A 22,322-nucleotide genomic window follows, 5' to 3' on the forward strand; every position below is an offset into this window, starting at 1 on the left:
TTCTCCTGTCTCTCTCTCTCTCGATCTTCTCTCTATAGATGATGTTGGGATTAGATTTCTTATGCTCTAGGGATCCAATCTGGGTCACTGGGCTTTCATGGCTAGCACCCTTACCCTCTATGCCACCTTCCCAGCTCTATTGTACCATTAAACATGCTTTGTAAACAAGGATTAAGAGAGCAATGGGCCAGGCAGTAGGGGGGCACACACCTTTTATTCTAGCACTCAGGAGGAAGAGGCAGGCAAATATGAGTTTGAGGCCAGTACTGTCTACAGAGCGAGTTCCAGGACATCCAGTGTTACATAGAACAAACAGGATGGCCCAGAACGTGAGCTCCTCCTTTGACTTCCAAGCACTTGGGTTACAGGTGCTGATTACCATACCTGGCTATTAATTTAACACAGTAAAATAAAACAAAAAAGGCTTGAGTATAGTTGCTCTTATAGAAAAGTTCAGTCAAATTTAGGTATACGGTTGCATAAATTAAATGACTCATAAAAAAAATCTTAATTGAGTAAAAAAACCCAAAAAACAGTACACCAGGGATCATCAGGAAAAGGCCTAACCTGTGTTCAACCCCCAGAACCCATGTGCAAGGTGGAAGGAGTGAACACTCTTGTGTTTTCCTCTGGCATCCACATGTGCAATGTGGCAAGCTCTCCCTGCCTCACACAAATTCTACTGTAACTGAAAAACAATACAGGCATTGGAATACAGGGTGGGGGGGGGATGGGGACGGGACACCAAAAACAGAAACAAAAAACCCCCACCACCCTTACCATCTTGCATGGACCAAATAAAGAGGTTGATTTATTCTCCACTTTCTGCTAGGGATTAAACCCAAGACCTCAATAGGTAATCAACAATGAACTGTATCATCTCCCACCTCACAAGCAAATCTTCAAACATCTAATCAAACACAGTTCAAAGGATCATGAATCCATACTGCTTCCCTACTTACTCACTCTTATCCCTGTATCCTCTAGATCTTGCCATCTGAATCCTTCCCAGTATTCTGTACCTATGTCCAACTCACTCTGGCACCTCTACTAAAGGTAACATTATTGCCCTTTGCAAGTATCCTAATGCCGAACTGCAAATTTTATGCTGACTTTTAGCTCATTTCTCATTAAAAAAAAAAAAAAAACCAAAAAACTCCTTAAATATAAACAATCACTTACAGATACCAATTTTCACAAAGCTAAAAATGCCCCCATTGCTCAAAATTTCCAAGAATCTAAGTAAAGGAGGGCACTACTATCATGCCCTAAGCTAAGACTTACTCAAGATGACCAATTTCTACAATGAATAGTTTGCTTCACATCCAAGTAAGCTTTTCATTCCATAAAGATCAATCAGGAAATGAAACAGTCTCCTAGGCAATCAGTATCTAATCACAATGTGCCAGGGTTTTGATAACACAGCCACACAATCTCTTGAAATTTAAAGAAAAATTTATTGAAGATCTGAAAAACAATTCCTACAAGATTGACTTTTCCATAAAACTGTAGCTACACGATGCATTGCGTCTATCATGTTAAAACGTGCATTAGACACAAATACAAAAACCATGAAACAAGCCACCATTCTTTAACAATTAAGCAAAGATAAAATGCCTAAGGAACAACATGGATGACTTGCAAAGGATGGGCTCTTTAAGCACCATTAAAAAAAAAAAAGAGCACAGATGGATGAGTGTTCAGTTATATACACTGAAGTGAACCTTTGGCACTAGGAATCAGAGCATTTTGTCATAGAGCATTAACACATATTATAAAAGTGCGTAGTGTCAAAGGAACAGAACCACCAGCATTCAAAAGCAGCTTTGTCAACTAGGCAATAAAACACTCTACAGCATGTCTCTCTGTTGTCCATCACTGAATACACTGGTAGAAACTTTGAAATGAAAAAAGAAAGAAAAAAGGAGCAGGCACTCCTTTTATTTTTCTCTGTTTAAAATCAAACAGAAAACAAACATCAATTCTGTTATACACTAACGGTCTTCAAAGTACATCATTTGTACAAGAGAAGGACTAAGAACCAAATTGTTTACAGAGATCCAAGCACGAGTGAGAGTGAGCACACCCCTCACACGGCTTTCCGATGGTACTCAGGAGGAGCCACTTCATAATCACTGGCACTGAACAAAGTTGCAGAATTCTTCGCCAGGTACCTAAAAAAAAAAAGTTAACTCATTGTAATAATGTTAAAAGTTATATTCAATACATAGATCACTGCCTCCTTGAAAAATATTACAATCCAAACCAGTAAGGTAACAAAGATGCATTAGTGCCAAGTTACTCTCTTCTAAACGAGGAACAACCTGAGGGAATGTGCAAACAGCTATCCTATTATATAGCAGTACTACCCTAAACAATACTCATTTTCTTTAGCTTATTAAATACTGTTTAACACCATACAAGGAAGTCTACACATTTTAAGTCTAAACCTGAAATAAAAGGATGCGAAATGTAAAAATAGTGCATTTCTGTATTATCAAAGAAATTGGCGTCCAGAGAAAATATTTACCACTGTTAGCAAAAGGACTATAAATAAAAAACTCCAATCCTTTACCTACAAAACCAAGTCCAAGAAGTAATCCACAGTAACTATGATCCATATTCTGAAAATTCCAGTCTTTTTCAAATGGAAATGTTTCTCTCCAAATAAGAATCAGAACACCACCTGCCACTACAGCTGATTTCTTCTCCAATTCGGTGTTAAATAGTATCCTTGTTAGGATATTTAGAGCAACCTATCATTTTCAAAAGCTGCTTGATTTTAAATTCTCCCCTATTATAAAAATGTCATCCAACATCATAAGCTAGAGCTGCCTCTTCCCATTTCTTCAGTCAACTAATTTGACAAAAAAGTGTTTACTCCTAACTTGTATCTGTATTATATCATTGGATATTATTTATTTTTTTATTTTTTGGTTTTTCAAGACAAGGTTTCTCTGTGTAGCTTTGCGCCTTTCCTGGAAGTCACTCTGTAGACCAGGCTGACCTCGAACTCACAGAGGTCCGCCTGCCTTCTGCCTCCTGAGTGCTGGGATTAAAGGCCTATGCCACCACCGTGGGCATTATTTTTGAGACAGGTCTCCACATAGCTCAGTCTGACCTCAAACTTAAAAAATCCTTCTACATCAATTTTGGCAGGTATACTAAAATAAGTATTCTTATTATTTGTATTTCCTCTTATATTTTGCATAATCCTCCAACTTAGATATTATTGCTATTTTTAAGTTCTTTTCTTATTACTCCCTTACCCATTTATCTTTTTACTTTCTAATACATGTGGACTGTAAATCTACAAAATTAACCTACAGTGTTTTCACTGTCTTAATAGCTTGGAGATTTAATCACTCCATCATTTCCCATATACCACCTACATGATTACTCTCCCATCATCTGTGAGATTCCCGTATATGCTATTTATACTGTTCTAGTGCCTTATTGACACCTGTACAAATATACTACTTATTTTAGTAATTATCATGTCAATCTCTCCTTTCATACATTAATTTTAAGTAATCATCCCAATTGCTTATGATTCCAATTAAACTTACTTGAGGAAATCATGTAGATAGTTCAGTAATAAAGCAAGGCTTTTCTCATCTAGAGGTGTATAGGCCAACATTGCTCCAATTCGCACTATTTAACAAAAGAATTCAGTTAAAGTTATATCCAAAGGCAGCACTATAACCATACATGTTAACTATGTAAGAAGTAAATGAGTTGTCAGATTCCATAAAACTAAATGACTTTATGCATATTCATAGATGCATGTGTATGTGTCTTGTAAGCTAAAGACAACTATGAATGTGTCTTTCCTCCAGTGCCATCCACTGGACCGGGGTTCACAACTAAGTCAGGGAAGCCAGTGAGAACTCAAGATGCCACATCTACATCCCCAGCACTAGATCAAAGTATCCACCACTATACCCAGCTTTTTTATGTGGGTTTGGGAGGGGGCCCTCAGAGTTGGATTTTATGGATTGATCCCCAATCTGGTTAATGATTTTTCAAAATTCTTTTTCAAAGAGATTCTGCCATTAAAACCTTTTAAATAAAATTTTAAAGAAAAATTCAGTCATGTTTTGAATAGTTATTTTACCTCTCAGTCATTTAGTAAAGATCAAAAAAATCAATTATTAAAGACTCAAAAAAAAGGGAGAAAAGATAAAATCATGTTTCTTAAAAGTCTTATTACCAAATAATCTCAGTAAATGTGGTGCTCCATACACCTGGGACATGGGTGCATCAGGGTGATCTGCAAGAATTTCAGCATACTGTGGTCTCTCAAATTTGTAGAGTAGCTGAGTGCCCAGCATTACATTGAAGTATTCCTTTATCCCTGCTACAACCTCATTAACAGCATACTCCCTGATGAAAGAACAAAAATATTACTTTCAAAATATGTAAAGGTTAAGGAACTACAGCTAAGGCATTTTTTATAAGTAAATGCTAAGGCATTTTTTATAAGTAAAATCAATTTCAAATTTATGTAATAAAGGATTTGGAAAACTACAGCCCTGTCAAAATAAGAAGGTATTTATGCTTTCAAAATAGCAAAACCTTTAATGGCCGTGTTAAGTACCTACAACATAGCTTCAATTATACCTAAAATAGTACTTAAGTAATTTGGGTATACTCAAATAAGTATTCTTACTTATTATCTGTATTTCCTCGTGATTTCTTATAATTTGCATAATCCTCCAAAATGGAATCCACATTCTTCTTGGCAGGAAGATAAAAAAGCTAGGGAAAAAAATTAAAATAATGTTTATAAAGAAAAATTACATTTGTTCCCACAAGGTGAAGCACAAAAGTAGGTGAAGCACAGAAAGAGAAAGGTGCTCAAGAACACAAATACTACACAGGGAGATAAAACTTGCATAATCCAACCAAATAACTCCAAGCAAATTCCAACTATGTCTATGAACCCCAAATCACAGGAACCCTTAGCAATCACTATTATTCGAATCCCCATCACGACCACTACACCTGTCATTTGTCAATTTAAATAGTCTGGAGTTCCTAAATCTGGTTTAGGTAACCCCACTCTTTGTGACACTGAAGTTTTTCTGGATTCCTATATTCCTACATCATGAAAGTAGTTTCTTAAGATTTTGAACTTTCAGTGGGGAAGAAGGAAGCACCTTAAGACTAAGCAAGTAAACAAACAAGACTCAGAAAGCTGACACTTAAAAGATCCACAGGGTCCTTCCCAGCAGCTAATATGGATCCCAGGGACACAACTTTCACATGCAGCTTTTCTGAGTCATGGTTCATTTAGGGGTGGGCTTTTCAGTGGTATACCTACTTTTTAATTGTTTATATTTCTGTAATCAACCCATCATTCATGCTCCGTAAACCCCAAAACGTCATTATTTGCCAAGCTGGCATGCTGTTGGCATCTGTTCTATCTTAAATGGTTAATTTGTCTACATCTCCTCAGGGGGAAAATTATACAATATCCTGCAAATAAGTAACTAAACCTAGGACCTTATTTACATTCAGGATCAATTGCAGGTAATGCTATATGCTTTCTACTACTATATTCCTATCAGGACATGTATAAATGCTGTATTGTCAGTAATATCAAGACGGAAAACGTATGTTTCTCCATTAGTTTTTTTTGAAGCAACTTCCAACTTTCTTAATCATAATAAACTAGTGAAATTTTAAGGAACTGGAGAGATGATGGTTCAGCAATTAAGAGCATGAGAGAATCTAGGTTCAATTCCCAGCACCCCACATGGTGGCTAATCATCTCCAATTCTAGTTCCAGGAGATCCAATGCCCTCTCTGGCCTCCACAGGCACTGTATACATGCCATGCCATGCAGACATACATATCCATAATATCCATATCCAGACAAAAAAAATCCATAAAATTAAAAAAATATATTAAAATATTTCAGTTATAAAACTTCAAGCCTTTTTTCTTTTCACCAAATACCACATAACTACAACTTTTGTCATTTTCAAGTTACCTGCTTTTGTCTGGTAATCAAGTCCCAGTCATCCACAAGCCATGGTTTCAGCTCCTCAGGAATCTTTACTTTAACTTCAACTCTGTTCATGAATGTTTCTTCCTAGATAGAAATATTGCAAACTTTTCTTAATAGTAACTTCTCTCTTGAAGGTTAAGAGAGACACCGAATATACACTAATTTCTTCATAAAGAAGGAATTGTCACCGAAACAACAAAAACATGAAATCATATAGTCAGCAGAAAGGAATACAGTCTTAAGTCATAGTGGCCCTTCCTGTATTTTTCTCTTCTGAAAAATGGAATATCCTGAATTGATACAACTTAACACCATCTTCACATTTACTGTTGATACCCAAATGATTACCCCAACATGGCTTTCTTCTCCTGCCTCCTCCCTGAGACATGGTCTTACAATGCAGCTCTGGCTATCCTGGAACTCACTACATAGACCAGGCTAGACTCAAATACATAAATAAAATGGCCTCTTACACAAAGATCTGCCTGTCTCTGCCTCCTGAGGGCTGGGATTAAAGGCATGCACCACCATGCACAGCTAACATGGCTATCTTTAAATATACTTTTTTTTTTTTCTGATTTACTTCTAGACCAGAACCTGCCTATGCACTTTGGTAGCATATGTTATTACCCAAATACTTCAAAATCTGAGGCATGAGGCTCTAAAATCCCAAAGCTAGCCAAAGCCACACAAGACCCTGTCTCAAACAGTGGGAGGGAAGGGAGTGGGGAAGTAAAGGAGAAAGATCATAGGTTTTCTTTAGACTAGCCTGCCAAGGGCAGGGGAACTCACATTTTCAACTGTAGGATCTACCCGGGCTCTTTTCTTCCTAGGAGGCTGAGGTGTCTCACTGGTACTGCCACCATCTCCATTTCCAGGTGCTGTAAAATGTGTACAGAAGGTAGGGGTGGTATTGGTTAACTAAAATTCTTCATGGTAGAAGATAATGTCTTGATTTATGTTTTCATTTTCCCCATTACAGATGAACAGATCAATTTTAAGAAAGTTCATACTTACTTTTCTGCTTGTTCTTTTTTGTTTTCCTGGAAAGAAAAGAAAGCAAAAATTACTCTAGAAAAACTGTTCCAACTTTTATGAGAAATAAATTCAGAGAAAGATGGCTCACCAAAATTTTCAATGACTGTATTTTAAGTTTGCTTCCCAAAATATTTATCTTGATTTTAGACTAAAAAAATTATTGAGACAAGGTCTTACTATATAGCTCTGGCTGTCTTGGAACTCACTATGTACACCAGGCTAGCCTCAAACTCAGAGATCCACCTGGTCTCTGTGGGAAACTGCACTTTGAAACACACACTCACACATACACATCAGTTTAAAAATTATAAAAAATAAATAATGTAACAAGAAAGGCTGGGTGTGGTGCCGCATACCTTTAACCTCAACATTGGGGAAGCAAAGGCAGGCAGATATCTTTTGAGTGTGAAGCTTGTCTTAAAAAAAAAAAAAATCTAGCCAACTTAAAAAAAAAAAATCTAGCCAACTTTTAAATTTTCCTTTACTTCGTAAGGTTGAAGTTTATAATAGGAAAGACAGTATTTCCAGGTCCCATTAAACTAAGAACTTTACTTGTACATGCATGCCAATGATTCACAGGAACCAAAAGAAACCAGTTCTTATACTCAACTTTATACAGATAGCCTTTTAGAGAAATGAGTACATAACTTTCATACTATGGGCTGGTTGCCAAGAAGCCTTACAATCCAGAGTTTACAAATTATACTTTTTTTCCCCTCATTCTCATTTTATGAATTTTTAGCATTACTGAAAGTAATCTTTGCCAAAATAATTATCTCAAAACTTGTGACTACCTGACAATTCAATACTACCTTTCTAAGAGAAAATCTGTATGTGTACACACATGTAACTTCAAACATGAGGGCTATACAAGCAATTATTGCCACTGAATGGCACACTAATTTAATGTTGCATATATTTTAGTGCAAGGGAGGAAGCGAAGGAAAATCAAGTAGTTAATGTGCATTTTAAATTACTTTAACAACCTGATATCTGAGAAATGAAAATTTCATTGATAGTTTTTAAAAGCTCCCATAGAAACAAAATGCGTATCATGATCAACAGTAAATTTGAATTACACTTATAAAGCAGTATGCAATATTTAAACAAAGAACATCTTACACTTCAACATTTTTCTGTTGCAGACCAGATGTCTTCTTTCCTGGAGCAGCTCCTCTCATCTTGCCCTCTGCATATTGTTCCCTTCAAAAACAATGTCAGGAAGTCATACTTATATGAGAAACAGCAAATTGTGCTTGCTTGATTCCATAGAGAATTTAAATTATATTGAAACTGAAGTTCCCAGCCAGGCACAGTAATGGCACTAATCTCAGCACTTTGGAGAAGTAGGTGGGTCCCTGTGAGGTCAAGGCCAGCAAGGGCTTGCTTGTACAGTGAGACCCTGACTCAGAAAAATTTAAAAAGCTTATCTGTTAGTATCAGTGAACTTCCAAAATGTTCCAAATATCCATGTTGTACAGATTACAAAACTATTACAAAAAGCTTAAAATGAGTAACACACACACACAAATTCTGAAATTGGGGCTGGAGAGATGGCTCAGAGATTAAAGTGAACTGGCTGATCTTCCAGACGACCTGGGTTCAATTCTCAGCACCTACATTGCAGCTCACAACCATCTATAACTCCAATTCCAGGGGACTGAGCACTCTCACACAGATATACATGTACGCAAAACACCAATGCACCTAAGTAATAATTTTTTAAAAAACAGCGCCCTGGCTGCTCTTGCTGAAGTCCTGAATTAAATTCCCAGGACCCACATGGTTGCTCACAACCATATAACTACAGCCCCAGGGGATCTGATGCCCTCTTCTGACATGCATACATGCAAATGAAACATCCACATACACAAAATACAAAAGGCTTAAAAATTTTCTCCCTAGAATTAGGAAAAAGAATTAGTGCTGTGGGATGGTCTGTATGTCAAATCTGTTGCTCTGATTGGTCAATAAATAGAACACTGATTGGCCAGTGGCCAGGCAGGAAGTGTAGGCGGGACTAACAGAGAGGAGAATTAAGGGAACAGGAAGGGAAAGGGAGACACTGTCAGCCGCCACCATGCCAAGCAGCATGTGAAGACACCGGTAAGCCACGAGCCACGTGGCAAGGTATAGATTTATAGAAATGGATTATTTTAAGATATAAGAACAGTTAGCAAGAAGTCTGCCACGGCCATACAGTCTGTAAGCAATGTAAGTCTCTGTGTGTTTACTTGGTTGGGTATGAGCTGCTGCAGGACTGGCGCATTAAGAGAGATTTGTCCTGACTATGGGCCAGGCAGGACCAGAAAAACTCTAGCTACAAATTAGAGTTCTGCTTCTAAGAAAGAAATGGTTTTTTGGTTTTGAAAATTGAGGTCCCTAGCTGGGTGGTGGTGGTACACACCTTTAATCCCAGGACTTGGGAGGCAGAGGCAGGCAGACTGTGAGCTGGAGGCCAGTTTGGTCTACAGAGCTAGTTCCAGAATAGCCAAGGCTATAAAGAGAAACCCTATCTAGAAAACTAAACTAAACCAAAGCAAACAACAACAAAAATATTGAGGTCTCCAAGCCTATATATATATATATATATATATATATATATATATATATATATATATATATATATATATATATATATGCACTGAGAGAAGATTTACAGACATCAGGCCTGGAGAGATGGCTTAAAGGTTTAGAGTACTTCCTGCTCTTGCAGAAGACCTGGGTTTCATTCTCAGCACCCACATGGTGGCCCATAACTATCCACAACTCTGGGGATCTGACTCCCCTTCTGGCCTTCTCACAGATCAGGCACATATGCGGTACCCATACATTACACACACACACACACACACACACACACACACACACACACATATATATATATATACACATACATAAAAGGCAAAACTCATATATATAAATAAAACCAAAAATAACATTTAAAGATCTACAGATATCAAAAGATTCAAGACACTAAGCACGGAGCCAGAAGGCTAGCCCAGGAGGTAAGAGGTAGGTGTTACCAAGCCCACTGACCTGAGTTTTCAATACCTGGGCCCCACATGACAGAAGGAAGAACCAACTACAACCTCCACAATCTTGTCATGGCACACACAGTCCCAATGTTTTCTTTTGATTTGACTCCATGTTATAATTTTAATTTTTTAAAAACTTTAGCTATAAAATTAAAATGTAGTAACTACCCTATAGGTAATTTTTCTGGGTCCTTTTCCCCTCAACATATTTTCATAGATGAATACTAATGGGACTCTTTTCCTTTTTCTTTCCTCATCAGTTAACTGTGCCTTCCACAGCACCAGAAGAGGTTAAACAAGGTATTAATGAGTTTGCACCTACAATTTCCTACACTGTTTTTCTACCAAGTTCTAAAGACAGATTCAAGAATGACAGGATATTTCTTTTACCTAGAAAATATGTAGTTACTTGAAATCAAGCTTTAACGCAGGAACAAGTATCAATCATTTCATCAAAAGTAGAGGGAGTCGCCAACATGATCCTATTTAGTTTATTCCATGTCCAAAAATTTCAAAATGTATTTCTCAAAACAAACAAACTTACTGATTGGCCTTTTGAAGCTCTCGCTGTTTCTGCAAATTGGTGTCCACGTATTTGAGTACTCTGCTTTCTGGAACCCATTCATCCCAACTGAAAAGACAAGTTAAAACAGCACTGAAATACATATCTAATATAGTTTAGGCTCTCTTCCAATTAATTTTTAAAGATCTAAATGGCAAAACTCTGAAATTCCCTTGATATAATGTGTTTTAATTTTGTTCTTTTAACATCTATTTATTTATTTACTTGTGTGTGTGTGTGTGTGTGTGCGCGCGCGCGCACGCGTGTACAAGTGCATGTTACAGAACGTGTGTGATGTGGAAGGCAGAAAACAACTTTTAGGAGTCGATTCTTTCACTGTGTAGGTCCTGGAGATCCAACTTGGTTCTTCACCCTTGGAAGAAAATACTTTTACCCACTGAACCATCTTGTCAACCCTAGTTTTTTTGAGACATTTTTTAATAAATTCCAAGTTGGCCTTGAATTCGTGGTAACCCTCCTACCTCAGTATCCCAAATTCTATAATTACAGGCACACAAAAATCATGCCCAGCTTTTTCTGAAATAATTTGGTAAGCTGGCAATGCAAATCCATTCTCAACTAAAAAAAAAATCTAAGCAAAGTGTGTTTTAAGAAGCATCATTCCAAATATAAACCATGTATGTATATTATTCAAATCATTTTCAAATGGTCTAAGAATAAGTTATTTAAGAGTCTCTAAGCCATTAGCTTTTCAGAATTACAGTACTATCTTAAGTTACACAGCTCCCACATGCTAAAAGTGCATCAGGAACACAGGTCTATAATACTCACCACCTAGACAACTAGACTAAATTTGTACATTAAAGGCTTTCAGTGTTTTTTTTTTCTTTTTCAGATAACCCACTGTTCACTTTCATCTAATCCAAGTAAGCATTCCAATTTCCAAAGGTGATTAACGGCTTTCTAAAAACTCAGGTATCTGGTTTCTCACAAAACAAGCTTTTTGCTGATGTGTATGGAAAAACAAAACTTTCTTGTGGAATGTTGAACTTTTTAAGCAAACTAATTTTTGAACAAAATTAGTCTTTTCTCCTGCTGATGGAGCTCCATTAGTGACACAATCAGGTGTATTCTTGAGGCAATCTTTTACTTAATGATTTCCCACCTCTGACCTCTTATAGAGTATAGCCAAAAGGAAAAGTAGTAAATAAAAAACATTCCTCAACATGATTTCCTAAAGAAAACTTTAAAACATGCATTTACCTAGAGGTCAGGAGGGGGTGGTGTACTGAGGGAGCTCCTTCAGGAACAGGAAAAAGGGCTACAATATCCTCACGTGTCTTCAAAGATTTTTCAGAGCGCCTGGGCCTCACAGCACTTCTGATACAGACAGCACAGTACAAAGTAGTCTCAGTAACTATGTGCAGAATTGAGCTTAAGCTTTATCAAGACTCATTTACAAATGGAATAGTTAATGTCTGTGTGAACAAATTCCAGGAAGATTTTTGAAAATTTAGAACTATCTTAGTATCTACTGTGATTTTGAGAGTGTATCTAGAGTAATGTCTAAAGAAAAATCCAGTGTGAAATTGGAATTTTGCTGTACCAATGTATTTAGAAGGTGTCCTACAGCAGGACATAGAGGTGCACATCTTTAATCCCAGCACTCTGGAGGTAGAAGCAGACAGATCTGAGTTCCAGGCTAGCCTGGTCTACATACCAAGCTCCAGACCAGCCAGGGCTACATATTAAGACCATGTCTCTAAGTAAATTAATAAAAGTGTCCTAGAATAGGACTTTTTTTGGGGGGGCGGGGGGAGGGGGAACTAGAGATTGAGCCAGGGCTCTATGTTTGCTGGGCAAGAAAGAGCTCTACCACTGAAACTACATCCCTATCCATGAAGCCCCCTTTAAAAAGTCCATATCCCTATTCTCCTAAAATTAAAAGGTGCAACTTTTAACTGCTTTAAAACCTTAGAAATTCTCTCCCCCTCAGATGCAAACCACATCTAAACAAGCACTCTGACCAACCAATTACCAAGGCACTCTGACAGCTTATTAGCAAAAGAGTTGAAAATCCTCACGGAAACTGAGGAAAAACAAAATGGACAACCATCTTTGTTCTAAGGAATATCTCTACTAGACTAATAACTGAGGGCCACTCGAATTTTTAAGTATAGATCAAGCATGTAACTTTCATTATTTTCCAAAGCAGTTTTGACTAATCCTAAAAGTCAAATCTACAGGCAAAATTGAATACACACATAATATAACTGACAGGCATTTATTTAAAAAACACTCCTCTCCAATGGTTTTAAGTTTCTCTAGAGCTGGATGTGGTGGTACAAACAAGCCTGTAATCTCAGCACTCTGATTACTGCAAATTCCAGGATAGGCAAAGCTACAAAGGAAGAGCCAGTTTCAAAACAGAAAAATCACTTCTAAATACTTCCTAAAAGCTACAATGGCACGTTTAACAAGTCAACTATAAAGACACCTATGATATTCTCACTACACTGCAGACAGTCATAAAAACCTGTAATGTCTGCCACCACCCCCAACCCCCTATTTTCCCAAGAGAACAAGAGTTTTAAAAAACTACCACTTATTTCTGTCATGAACTACAACCCAACAAAGGAAAAACTACTTTTTTAAAAAAAGTAAAACCAGAAAACTAGAGGTTTTGGTTTTCATAAAAACCATTTCATATGGCAATCTACATAAATAGCTACCTAACATATAAGAAGACTGAAGCATAAAAGTGTATTTTAAATTAAAATGTACAAGGGAAGGGTAAGTAGGCCCACTCCATGAATCTGTTTTGTGTTCTCCTTTCATACTTTATATGGACTTTTAACTTTCTGATCCCTAATATGCATAAAGAAAATATTCTACTTCCTGTAGGAAAGCATCTATTACACATTTTATCTGGATATTAGCAAAATATCAGCCTCATAAACTAAGATGAAATTCAGTTTTCAGTTCTTTTTTTAAATATAAATACTCTAGAAACCATAACATAAAAGTCTGTTTCCTGAATATTTCAATCAACTTAAAAAAAAATCGAAATTTATTTATTTTTGAGACAGGGTCTCACTATGTAGTTCTGGCTGGCCTGAAGAGATCAGCCTGCCTCTGCCTGAGTGCTAACATTAAAGAAATGTGCCAGCACACCTAGTTCCCATTTTCTTAATACATGACTGGGGTAATTCTGAAATACTGACAGTACCTACTGATCATTATTAGAAATACTTTATTCACAAGTTATCAGAATTTACTTTCATGTATTTTGAATTGTGGCCTTTCTACAATTATATTAATGAAATAGGTTAAAAGTTTGGTATTTCTCACCTAAAAGCATTTACCTATTTGTAACAAATAAACTGAATTAACTGGTTGGGCTTTTGGATAAAGAACTATATAAGGTGAGACCCAAATTATGGGGCCAGTAAACTTAACAGAAGAAAAAGAAAACTTTTCCTCTACATCAAGAGTACCCATCACAACAGTTGGCATTGTTCCCATATAAAGAAGTACTAGACTCTGGGTAAAGTGAGACAAAGCATTAAGCATTACAAGATATCACAAAGTAATTCTTGAAATGGCTAATTCTTTGCAATGCCATTCCTGAAGTACAAAAGATCAATAATAAAAAGGATTTAAAACTTCTCCTAGTAAGCTGGATGTGATGGCAAAGGCCTTTAATCCCAAAGGCAGGTCAATCTCTATGAGTTCTAGGCCAGCCTGGTCTACAAAGCAAGTTCCAAGACAGCCAAGGCTACACAGAGAAACCGTCTCAAAAAACCAAAATCTCCTAGTAAAAATAAACCACTCAATTACAGACACCAAAGGCCTAAATAATTTATTAGGTTCTGTTATGTTTGGGTCTCAAAGAGAACACTAATGAGAAAGCTCCAATAACCACTAGAAAATTAAATTCTGTAAATGAGAATTTCCTATGCTGAACCACATGAAACTACTTTCTGTTAACATTATGTTTCAAAACTTCATAAAATGGGTTTATAAACTGTCAATTCTAAAACATTTTCCTCTGTTCTCCTTTTCTACAATTAGTTTTGAGTTTAACTGCTTGAATAAGAAAGATAAGTCAATTGGTTTGTGCTCAGGCCAAAAATATTCAGGCTATTCTAAAACATATGCCATAAAAAATGTATGTTGACTCATAATTCAACCAGGACAGCTGGTCAAGTATAACCACTGAGCACTACAAAATAATACAAGAAATATTCCCAAAACTCAAGTACATATAAAATGGCTGAGTTCTCCCTAATGTAGCTACATCATACTAACAATGGCTCACCCTTGCTCCGATATATAACAGTGGACAAAATGCTTTTAAAGATCTAATACTCACTTTTTATTCCAACCACTGTAATGGATAAAGTATTTCACTTGTTTGTCCTTTATGGCAACCTTTACACACTGAAATAAAAAAAAGAAAAAGTCTTTGGTATTACACATAATCTTATCAAATTTGCATCCTAATGACAGATATGTTCTTTCTAAATAATTAAATCTTGGCTGAATTATTTAGTACTACTGTAAAACTTTAGAGTTGGTGGTCAGTTTGATTTTATAATCTTAGTGCTGAGAATACTTTTCTATACAAAGTTACAAAACCACAATTTAGAAATGAACACAGCCAGGCAGTGGTGGCGCACGCCTTTAATCCCAGCACTCGGGAGGCAGAACCAGGCGGATGGATCTCTGTGAGTTCGAGGCCAGCCTGGTCTCCAAGCGAGTTCCAGGAAAGGCGCAAAGCTACAGAGAAACCCTGTCTCGAAAAACCAAAAAAAAAAAAAAAAAAAAAAAAAATGAAATGAACACAAAGCTGACAAACAGCATAAAAAGAGGTCACTATAAATCAACAGTTTAGATCTGCTACCCAAGGTCAGGAAATGAAAGCTATTCTTATGGTTTTTCAAACTCTAGCTAAGAACTACATTTCTTTCAAAAATACAATCTCATCAGTTTATGAACTACAGTATGCTTTAAAAGCATTCTTGGGCTGGAGAGATGGCTCAGAGGTTAAGAGCATTGTTTTCCCTTCCAGAGGTCCTGAGTTCAATTCCCAGCAACCACATGATGGCTCACAACCATCTCTAACCAGATCTGGTGCCCTCTTCTGGGCTGCAGAGATATGTGCAGATAGAACTGTGAATACATAATAAATAAATCTTTAAAAAAAAAAAAAAAAAAAAAAAAAAAAGCATTCTTAAAAGTAGCCGAACAAAACAAATTACTGGAGGAAAGTCACTGTGACAGTCATGATTATCTCACTTTAGATTTAAGGGTGTTCACTGTAGACCAAACAATGGTTTATTCCTATCACTATTTAAAAATTTTTTCACCAGATTATTCTGCTGCTAGAGAAAAAACAGCCAGTTCAGATATGTTTGCCAAAAGTTCATACAACAAACATTGAAAAACATACAAGATCAAAGGGACTCACAGTTATAAACAAGCACCTAGACATTCAAAACATGAGCAGTAAACATTTTCAGCTAGAATTGTCTGGCACTATGTGTTCAGTGTATTTTCATACAAATATAAAGCTAGATATTAACCCGAAGTCACTTTTAAGCATTATGCATATAGTGTGTATGAGAGTGTGTGTCTGTGTCACTGCACTTTGGTTTTCTGTACTAGGGACTGAACCAGGGCCTCACTTGTGGAAAGTACTTTACCACTAAGCGTTCCCTGCCTTGTTTACTACTTTGTTGAGACAGGGTCTCACTAAGGCCATCCTTTAACTCTGTACTTCAAGTAATCTTTCTGTCTAAACTTCCCAAGAAGCCTGGTTCATTGGCCTGTGTCATTCAGTTTACATGTTTGTGTTTTTTTGGCGGTGTTGGGGAGGGTAGCACTGAGACTGAGCTCAGGGCCTCATTCATGGTAGGCAAATATTCTACCATGTAACTAGCCAGCAGCCTTTGTGTTTAATTCTTAAATGCCTGCCCAGGCACACCTTTAATTCTAGCACTGAGGAGGTTAGAGGCAGTCCCATCTCTGTGAGTTCAAGACCACCCTGGTCTAAATAGTGAGTTCCAGGCCAGCTAGGGCTACAAATTAAGTATCTGTCTCAAAAGTAATGTTTAAAATGTGTAATGACAACCAGAGCATGGTAGTTCACATCTGTGTGACCGCAGCATAAAAGGGTGAGGCAGGAGGCTTGCTGTTAGTTCAAAGCCAGCCTGAGCTAGTGAAAACCCAAGTCTCAAAACCACCAGACAAACACAAAGAGAAACAAACACACACTCGAGTGCAAGGAGAGAAGTATCAATTGTTAAAGCTGAGGAAATGGTTCAGTGGATAATGGTGCTTTCCATGCAAGCAGGATGGCTCATATGATCCCAGAACCCATATGATCCTGGTGCTCCTACACTGAGGTGGAAGGTGGAGGAGGAAATCTAAAGGTCAAATAGAAAAGATGTCTCAAACACAGGAAGAGACTGGCACCTGAGGTTGACATCTGACCTCAACACTCATGAGGTTTTACACACCTACATGCACAAGTGCTTGCAAACACACACAGTAAGTGTGGCTCTGACATTGCTTTTTGCCGAGTTATTAACTATAAAATGCTATTTGTTACAACCAACAGATCTTCATCTATCACTTCAATGCTATTTCCACCAACAGGCTTTTACTGAGTGAGTTTAGAAAGGCAGAAGAGTAGCAATATCTGAACTTTCTCCATCCACCACAAAGCAAGCAGTAACAAACTCAAAATGAGATGGGAAGATTTATGAAACAAATGGAATCTTTACATATCCAGTAAGAAAATATTATAATTTGATATTAAAAAGTCAAACCTAGTCAACATTTCTGGCCACCTTCTCAAAAGAAAGTAGGTTCCATACCTTTGCTTCATAGAGAAGAGGCCCATGAAAGCACAGCACTCGCTCGCCTGTAAAAGAGGGGGAAAAAGGGCCAAGTTAATCCTGAGTCCTTTGTCATATAGAAAGATGTGACAACAAGGGCCACTGCACTTGATTATAACAGTCTCAGCAAAACTAGGAATAATAATGGGTAAGACTATACATGAACACTTCAGAACAAACTTTACCATATCCTTAATATCCAAGTTTAACAAAGGCTAACTTGAATTTCTACTTATTTAAATAATCTAATCACCTAATTAAATCTACTATAGTTACCTATGGGATAATGTTTGGCTAGTTCACCTGTTCTAATCTGGAAACAATTTTTAAAATGTTCTTCTCCAAGTGTCTTTCTAAGTTTAGTCACTTAGCTGATCTCTACTTCCTTTGACTGAATACTACACATTAAATTTTCTGATCGAGGGGCTGGAGACATGTCTTAGCAGATATGAGTACTCTGCTCTTCCATAGGACCCAGATAGCAGTTCACAGCTGTCTACAACTCCAGTTCCAGGGGATCTGGCATCTTCACACAGAAATACATGCAGGCAAAACACCAATGCACATAAAAATAAACCTTTAGAAATAAAAAGTTAGTTCTGATCGAATATATCAATTTTTTAAATGTTATCCTACCTCTGTTTATTCCTCATTATTCCAGAAGCTAGGCTATTTCAATGAACAACAGACAGAACAATCCTAACCCTGGGAACTTACACCCAATGTTGACTCAACCACTGGCACTTGCAAATCCAAATAAAATCTGGCTAGAGTTAAAACTTAATACATCTGTGCTTATCAAACAAATTGGGTGGGTGATTTCTGGACTCTGACTCCACATGATGACAGTGGAAGTTTATCCATACATTTTCAGTCCACTTGCTTTTAACACACTGCAAGGAGACTGATGTACCCAACAGGGTCAGCTATGTTGTTCCAAAATTGTATCTACTAGTCCTATGCTGAAAAAAACTACATTAAAAAAAAATATATATATATATATTATGGGCCTGGCATGGTGGCACACACCTTTAATCCCAGCACTCTTGAGTTCAAAGCCAATAAATACATAGACCAGCCAATGCTACATGGTGAGACCCTCTCTCAAATGTGGCCTTTAAAACATCTATTTGCTGGATCTGTTGTGCCAGCATTTCATATTAATAAAGGACACATAGGTAAGCATTATTTATATCATTTTTCTACACTTATATTGTACTTTTCTTCCCATTAAGTGGCAGAGACCCAGTCAGTTACTTGGGGAGGGTTTACAGAAAAAGGAGGATCCAGACAGCAGAAACAAGTGTGGGAAAGTGTAGTAATATATACATAGTTTGATACCCATGGAACATAGAATGAACATGTAAAAGTAGAAGGGAAACATGCTGATCCTGTCCACCTCCTGGAATTTCAGTCTTCCTACCATATCTAATGAGCCAAAGGCTTTGTGCATGCCAGGGGAGCATTCTTCCAACTCAGCTACATACATCCTTAGCCTCTAGAGTGCTTTTTGAAGCTATTATTACTTCTGAGCTTCAGCACAAACCGCTATCGTTAGACTTCCAAAATAAGATTCAGTAACTTTAACATCAAGGTTCTCCATAAAATCTTGTACTACTTATAACTGTTAAAAGCATTACTAGACCTTGAATAAAGACCACAGTCTGGGAGTAAAGACTCAAACAAATGGGTAAAACATTCTGTTATTAAACAGATGCACTAAGATCAGATCTGTGATTTCACTCCAAGTACCTTTTAAGCTACTCTGAAATAATACACCTTTTTAAAAATTGGCCGCTTTGAGCTGGGTGGTGGTGGTGGCGCACACCTTTAATCCCAGCAATCAGAAGGCAGAGGCAGGTGGATCTCTGTAAATTCAAGGCCAGCCTGGGCTACAGAGTTCCAGCGAAGGCTCCAAAGCTACACAGAGAAACCCTGTCAACAAAAAACAAAAAATTGGCTGCTTCAGCTAAAAATGACTACACTAAGGCTCTCTGAATCCTAATAATTATATATATGTATGCACATATATAAACAACTTCACTAAGTAAGGCCCTTTGAATCTGAAAAATATATATAATGCATCTAGCTGGTGTAAATCAGGCTAACAAGTGAAGTGGACAGAAAAATTAAGGAAAGAACAAATTACAACAGCACAGTTCTCCACCCTTAGATCCACTCTAGTCTCAAACTACAACAACCTTGCCCTGGACTGTCTCCTTACTAGCTTGAAATTATTTACAACATCCCCCCAGGGGACTGAGAAACTGTTCCATTCCCAGCACCCACAGAGAGGCTCACAACTCCAGTTCCTGGGAATCCAATGCCTTCAGAGGGCACCAGGACCATACATAGTACACATACACACATGTAGGCAACACACTTATACACATAAAATACACACCCTCACCCACACAAAAAAATGTATATTCACCACCACCTTTCACTATCACAATTCTACCCAAGACTTCAAAATAATCCCATCAATACTAAATATTTTTCCTTTCCAGATGTTCTCTGAGCTTTTATTTATCGTGGGGGAGGGGAGAAGGTACATGCATACAAGACACTGTACATATGTAGAGGTGTAAAGACAACTTGTGGGAAACAAGTTCTCTACCTCCATCGTGGGCCCAGGAATCAGAGTCAAGGTGGGGACAGAACATCCTATATGGTATTTTATACATAATTTTTAAAAGGTAGCTATGTATTTTAGCTTGCATTTTTTTCTTTTGGTTTTGAGACAGGGTCGTCTCCTGTAGCCCTTGGCTGGTCATCCTCCTGCCTTTGCTTCTCTAATGCTGGAATTTTAGGCGTGTGTCACAACCAGCTACACCTAGAAACCGCAGCTGAAAATGAATGGTAAGGGCAGGAATTTACAAAGCTTTCATAACCCTACCCTTTCTTCCTACTCTTCTCCAATTACACCAACACCCTCTTTCCATGTTTGCCTCAGGGAAGCACTGGGCGACAAAGCTCTCTCTCCAGCCCCTCAAAACTATTTTAAGTATCACATTCTATAATATTAAGAGAACTTACAAGGTACCATAAATAAGATTTAGCTGATGCACTCTGAAGAATGAAGCAGAATCAATATAGTGGCCAAGTCTACATACCAAGACTTGCCTCAAAAACAACAAAAAACTTTCTCTTAACACCTAGCAAAATAACAAGGGCCACAATTTCTCAAACTGGGAGAAAAGTATTAAAGTCCGCATCAAAATATCCCCGGAATACCCTTAAGTATAGTTAAGTTTGGGGTTTATTTTTTTTTTTAAATGTCTAGCACCTTAATGGCTAAACAACCCTAAACAAGTTAGGCAGGCGTCCGGACTCGGCATGTACATAACAAGCACATACGGTCATGGCAATAAACGGTTCAAAGTGTTCGTTCCTCTTTATGCTTATCCTTTAGCGTACTATTAAACCACCTCGATAACTAAGTTATGAGAACTGAGTAACTGCTTTCCACTGAAAGTACCGTTAAACAGCACCGCTGTTCTCGACCTAAGCCAGTTAATAAACATTAGCTTTCAAATCGCCATTAATCGAATACTACTGCAACCAGTCAAGCAACTTCGGCATGTAAAAATGACGAGTCCAAGGACCTCTAAACAGAAACTCCCTGGGGTGGAACTCAAATTGTTTTCCCGAGCAACTGCCCTGCAGAGCACATGCAGTCCAACAGGATTCTGGCGCTCCGCTCCAAAGGCAGCAAAAGGATGCCTTCGGGCAACGGCAAGCCTAGGCACCCGCTCGGGCGGCTCACGGTTTTTCTGTCCCCACCCACCACTCGGGAGGCAAAAGGAGGCATTCGTCTGCCAGTGGTCTGGGTGCCAGGGGGCGCTGCACCTGGCCCGAAGCCGCACGAAGGCGGCGAGACGCCGGCAGCCATGATGGCGCGGCCATCTTGGCGCGGCCATCTTAGAACGCAGTTCTCCCGCCGCGGGGCGCCCGGCCCGCTCCGGGCCCTCCGGCCGCTGGGGACTCCACCGAACGCTGACATCGCCCCAGTGGGCCAAGCAGCCGCGAACCTCCAGCCCACAGTCGCCCACGCGGCCCGGGGCCGAGCGTCAGCGCGGGGATGGGCTGCCGCTGCTCCCCTCCCCCACGCCACATCACTTCCTAACCGTCGCCATCGCTCGCCCGCCCGCCCGCTCGCCCGCCCGCCGGCCGCCTCCCTACAATAGGCTTTCCCCGCTCTCCGAAAAACAAACAAGCACCGGGGCCTTGCCACACGCGCGGGGCTCCCTCGGCCCTGCCTGTGCCGGAGGCACGCCTTCGTGCCACGAAGCACTGTCGCCAGACAGAGGACGCACCCACATGCCCCTCCGCAATGCGCCTTTCCCCCCTCACAAAGCACTGCCTGCAGCTGCCCCAGGCCGCGAGCCGCGCCGACCCCGACCCCCAAACCTCAACCGCCCCGAGTCCGCCTCCCTCCCCTGCGCCGTTAGCTGCCTTCTCCCCAAAGCTGCACACTCACCCTCCTGGAATTTGGGCTTCGGGTCCTGCTTGGGCGCCATTTATAAGTGATTCGCCGCCTCCTCCTTCTCCCACCACCCCCGACTACCGCCCCCTACTCTCTACCCCACCCAACTTAGCGTCAGAAGCGCCGTCGGGAACAGCCAGCTCTACATCCTGGGCGCGATTTGCCAGCGCCGCCTGACCTCACAGCGCCGCGACCCCAACAGCCGCCGCCTCGGCCAACGGCTGCCCGCCGCGCACGCAAGCCTGCGCCCGTGCCGCCCCCGAGGCACGCCGGGATTGGTAGTTCGGCCCCCGGCTGACGCGAAGCCTGGTGG

The 22,322-nt window shown here is 39.1% G+C and overlaps 1 protein-coding gene across 6 annotated transcripts; it reads right to left on the bottom strand.

Moving 5' to 3' along the window:
• Positions 1-1,437: 1,437 nt before the first annotated feature.
• Positions 1,438-22,085, bottom strand: Morf4l1 (mortality factor 4 like 1). Of its 6 annotated transcripts, none has more exons than XM_052716689.1 (13): positions 22,004-22,085; positions 17,500-17,546; positions 14,991-15,058; positions 11,879-11,992; positions 10,637-10,723; positions 8,177-8,257; positions 7,034-7,059; positions 6,809-6,897; positions 5,999-6,100; positions 4,673-4,761; positions 4,214-4,386; positions 3,570-3,654; positions 1,438-2,174 (listed from the first exon to the last, which is right to left on the bottom strand). In XM_052716689.1, the coding sequence occupies exons 1-13, from the start codon at positions 22,041-22,043 to the stop codon at positions 2,090-2,092; spliced, it is 1,086 nt and encodes a 361-aa protein (XP_052572649.1). In that variant the 5' UTR covers positions 22,044-22,085; the 3' UTR covers positions 1,438-2,089. The 6 variants fall into 6 exon arrangements, with proteins under 6 accessions (XP_052572649.1, XP_052572640.1, XP_052572667.1 ...); XM_052716680.1 differs by having other exon boundaries at positions 11,879-11,995; XM_052716707.1 differs by lacking the exon at positions 11,879-11,992 and having other exon boundaries at positions 22,004-22,084.
• Between the last annotated feature and the right edge of the window lie 237 nt (positions 22,086-22,322).

The sequence above is a fragment of the Peromyscus californicus genome, unplaced genomic scaffold (genome assembly GCF_007827085.1).
Source record: "Peromyscus californicus insignis strain IS unplaced genomic scaffold, ASM782708v3 Scaffold_11__1_contigs__length_118956290, whole genome shotgun sequence".
NCBI lineage: Eukaryota > Metazoa > Chordata > Mammalia > Rodentia > Cricetidae > Peromyscus > Peromyscus californicus.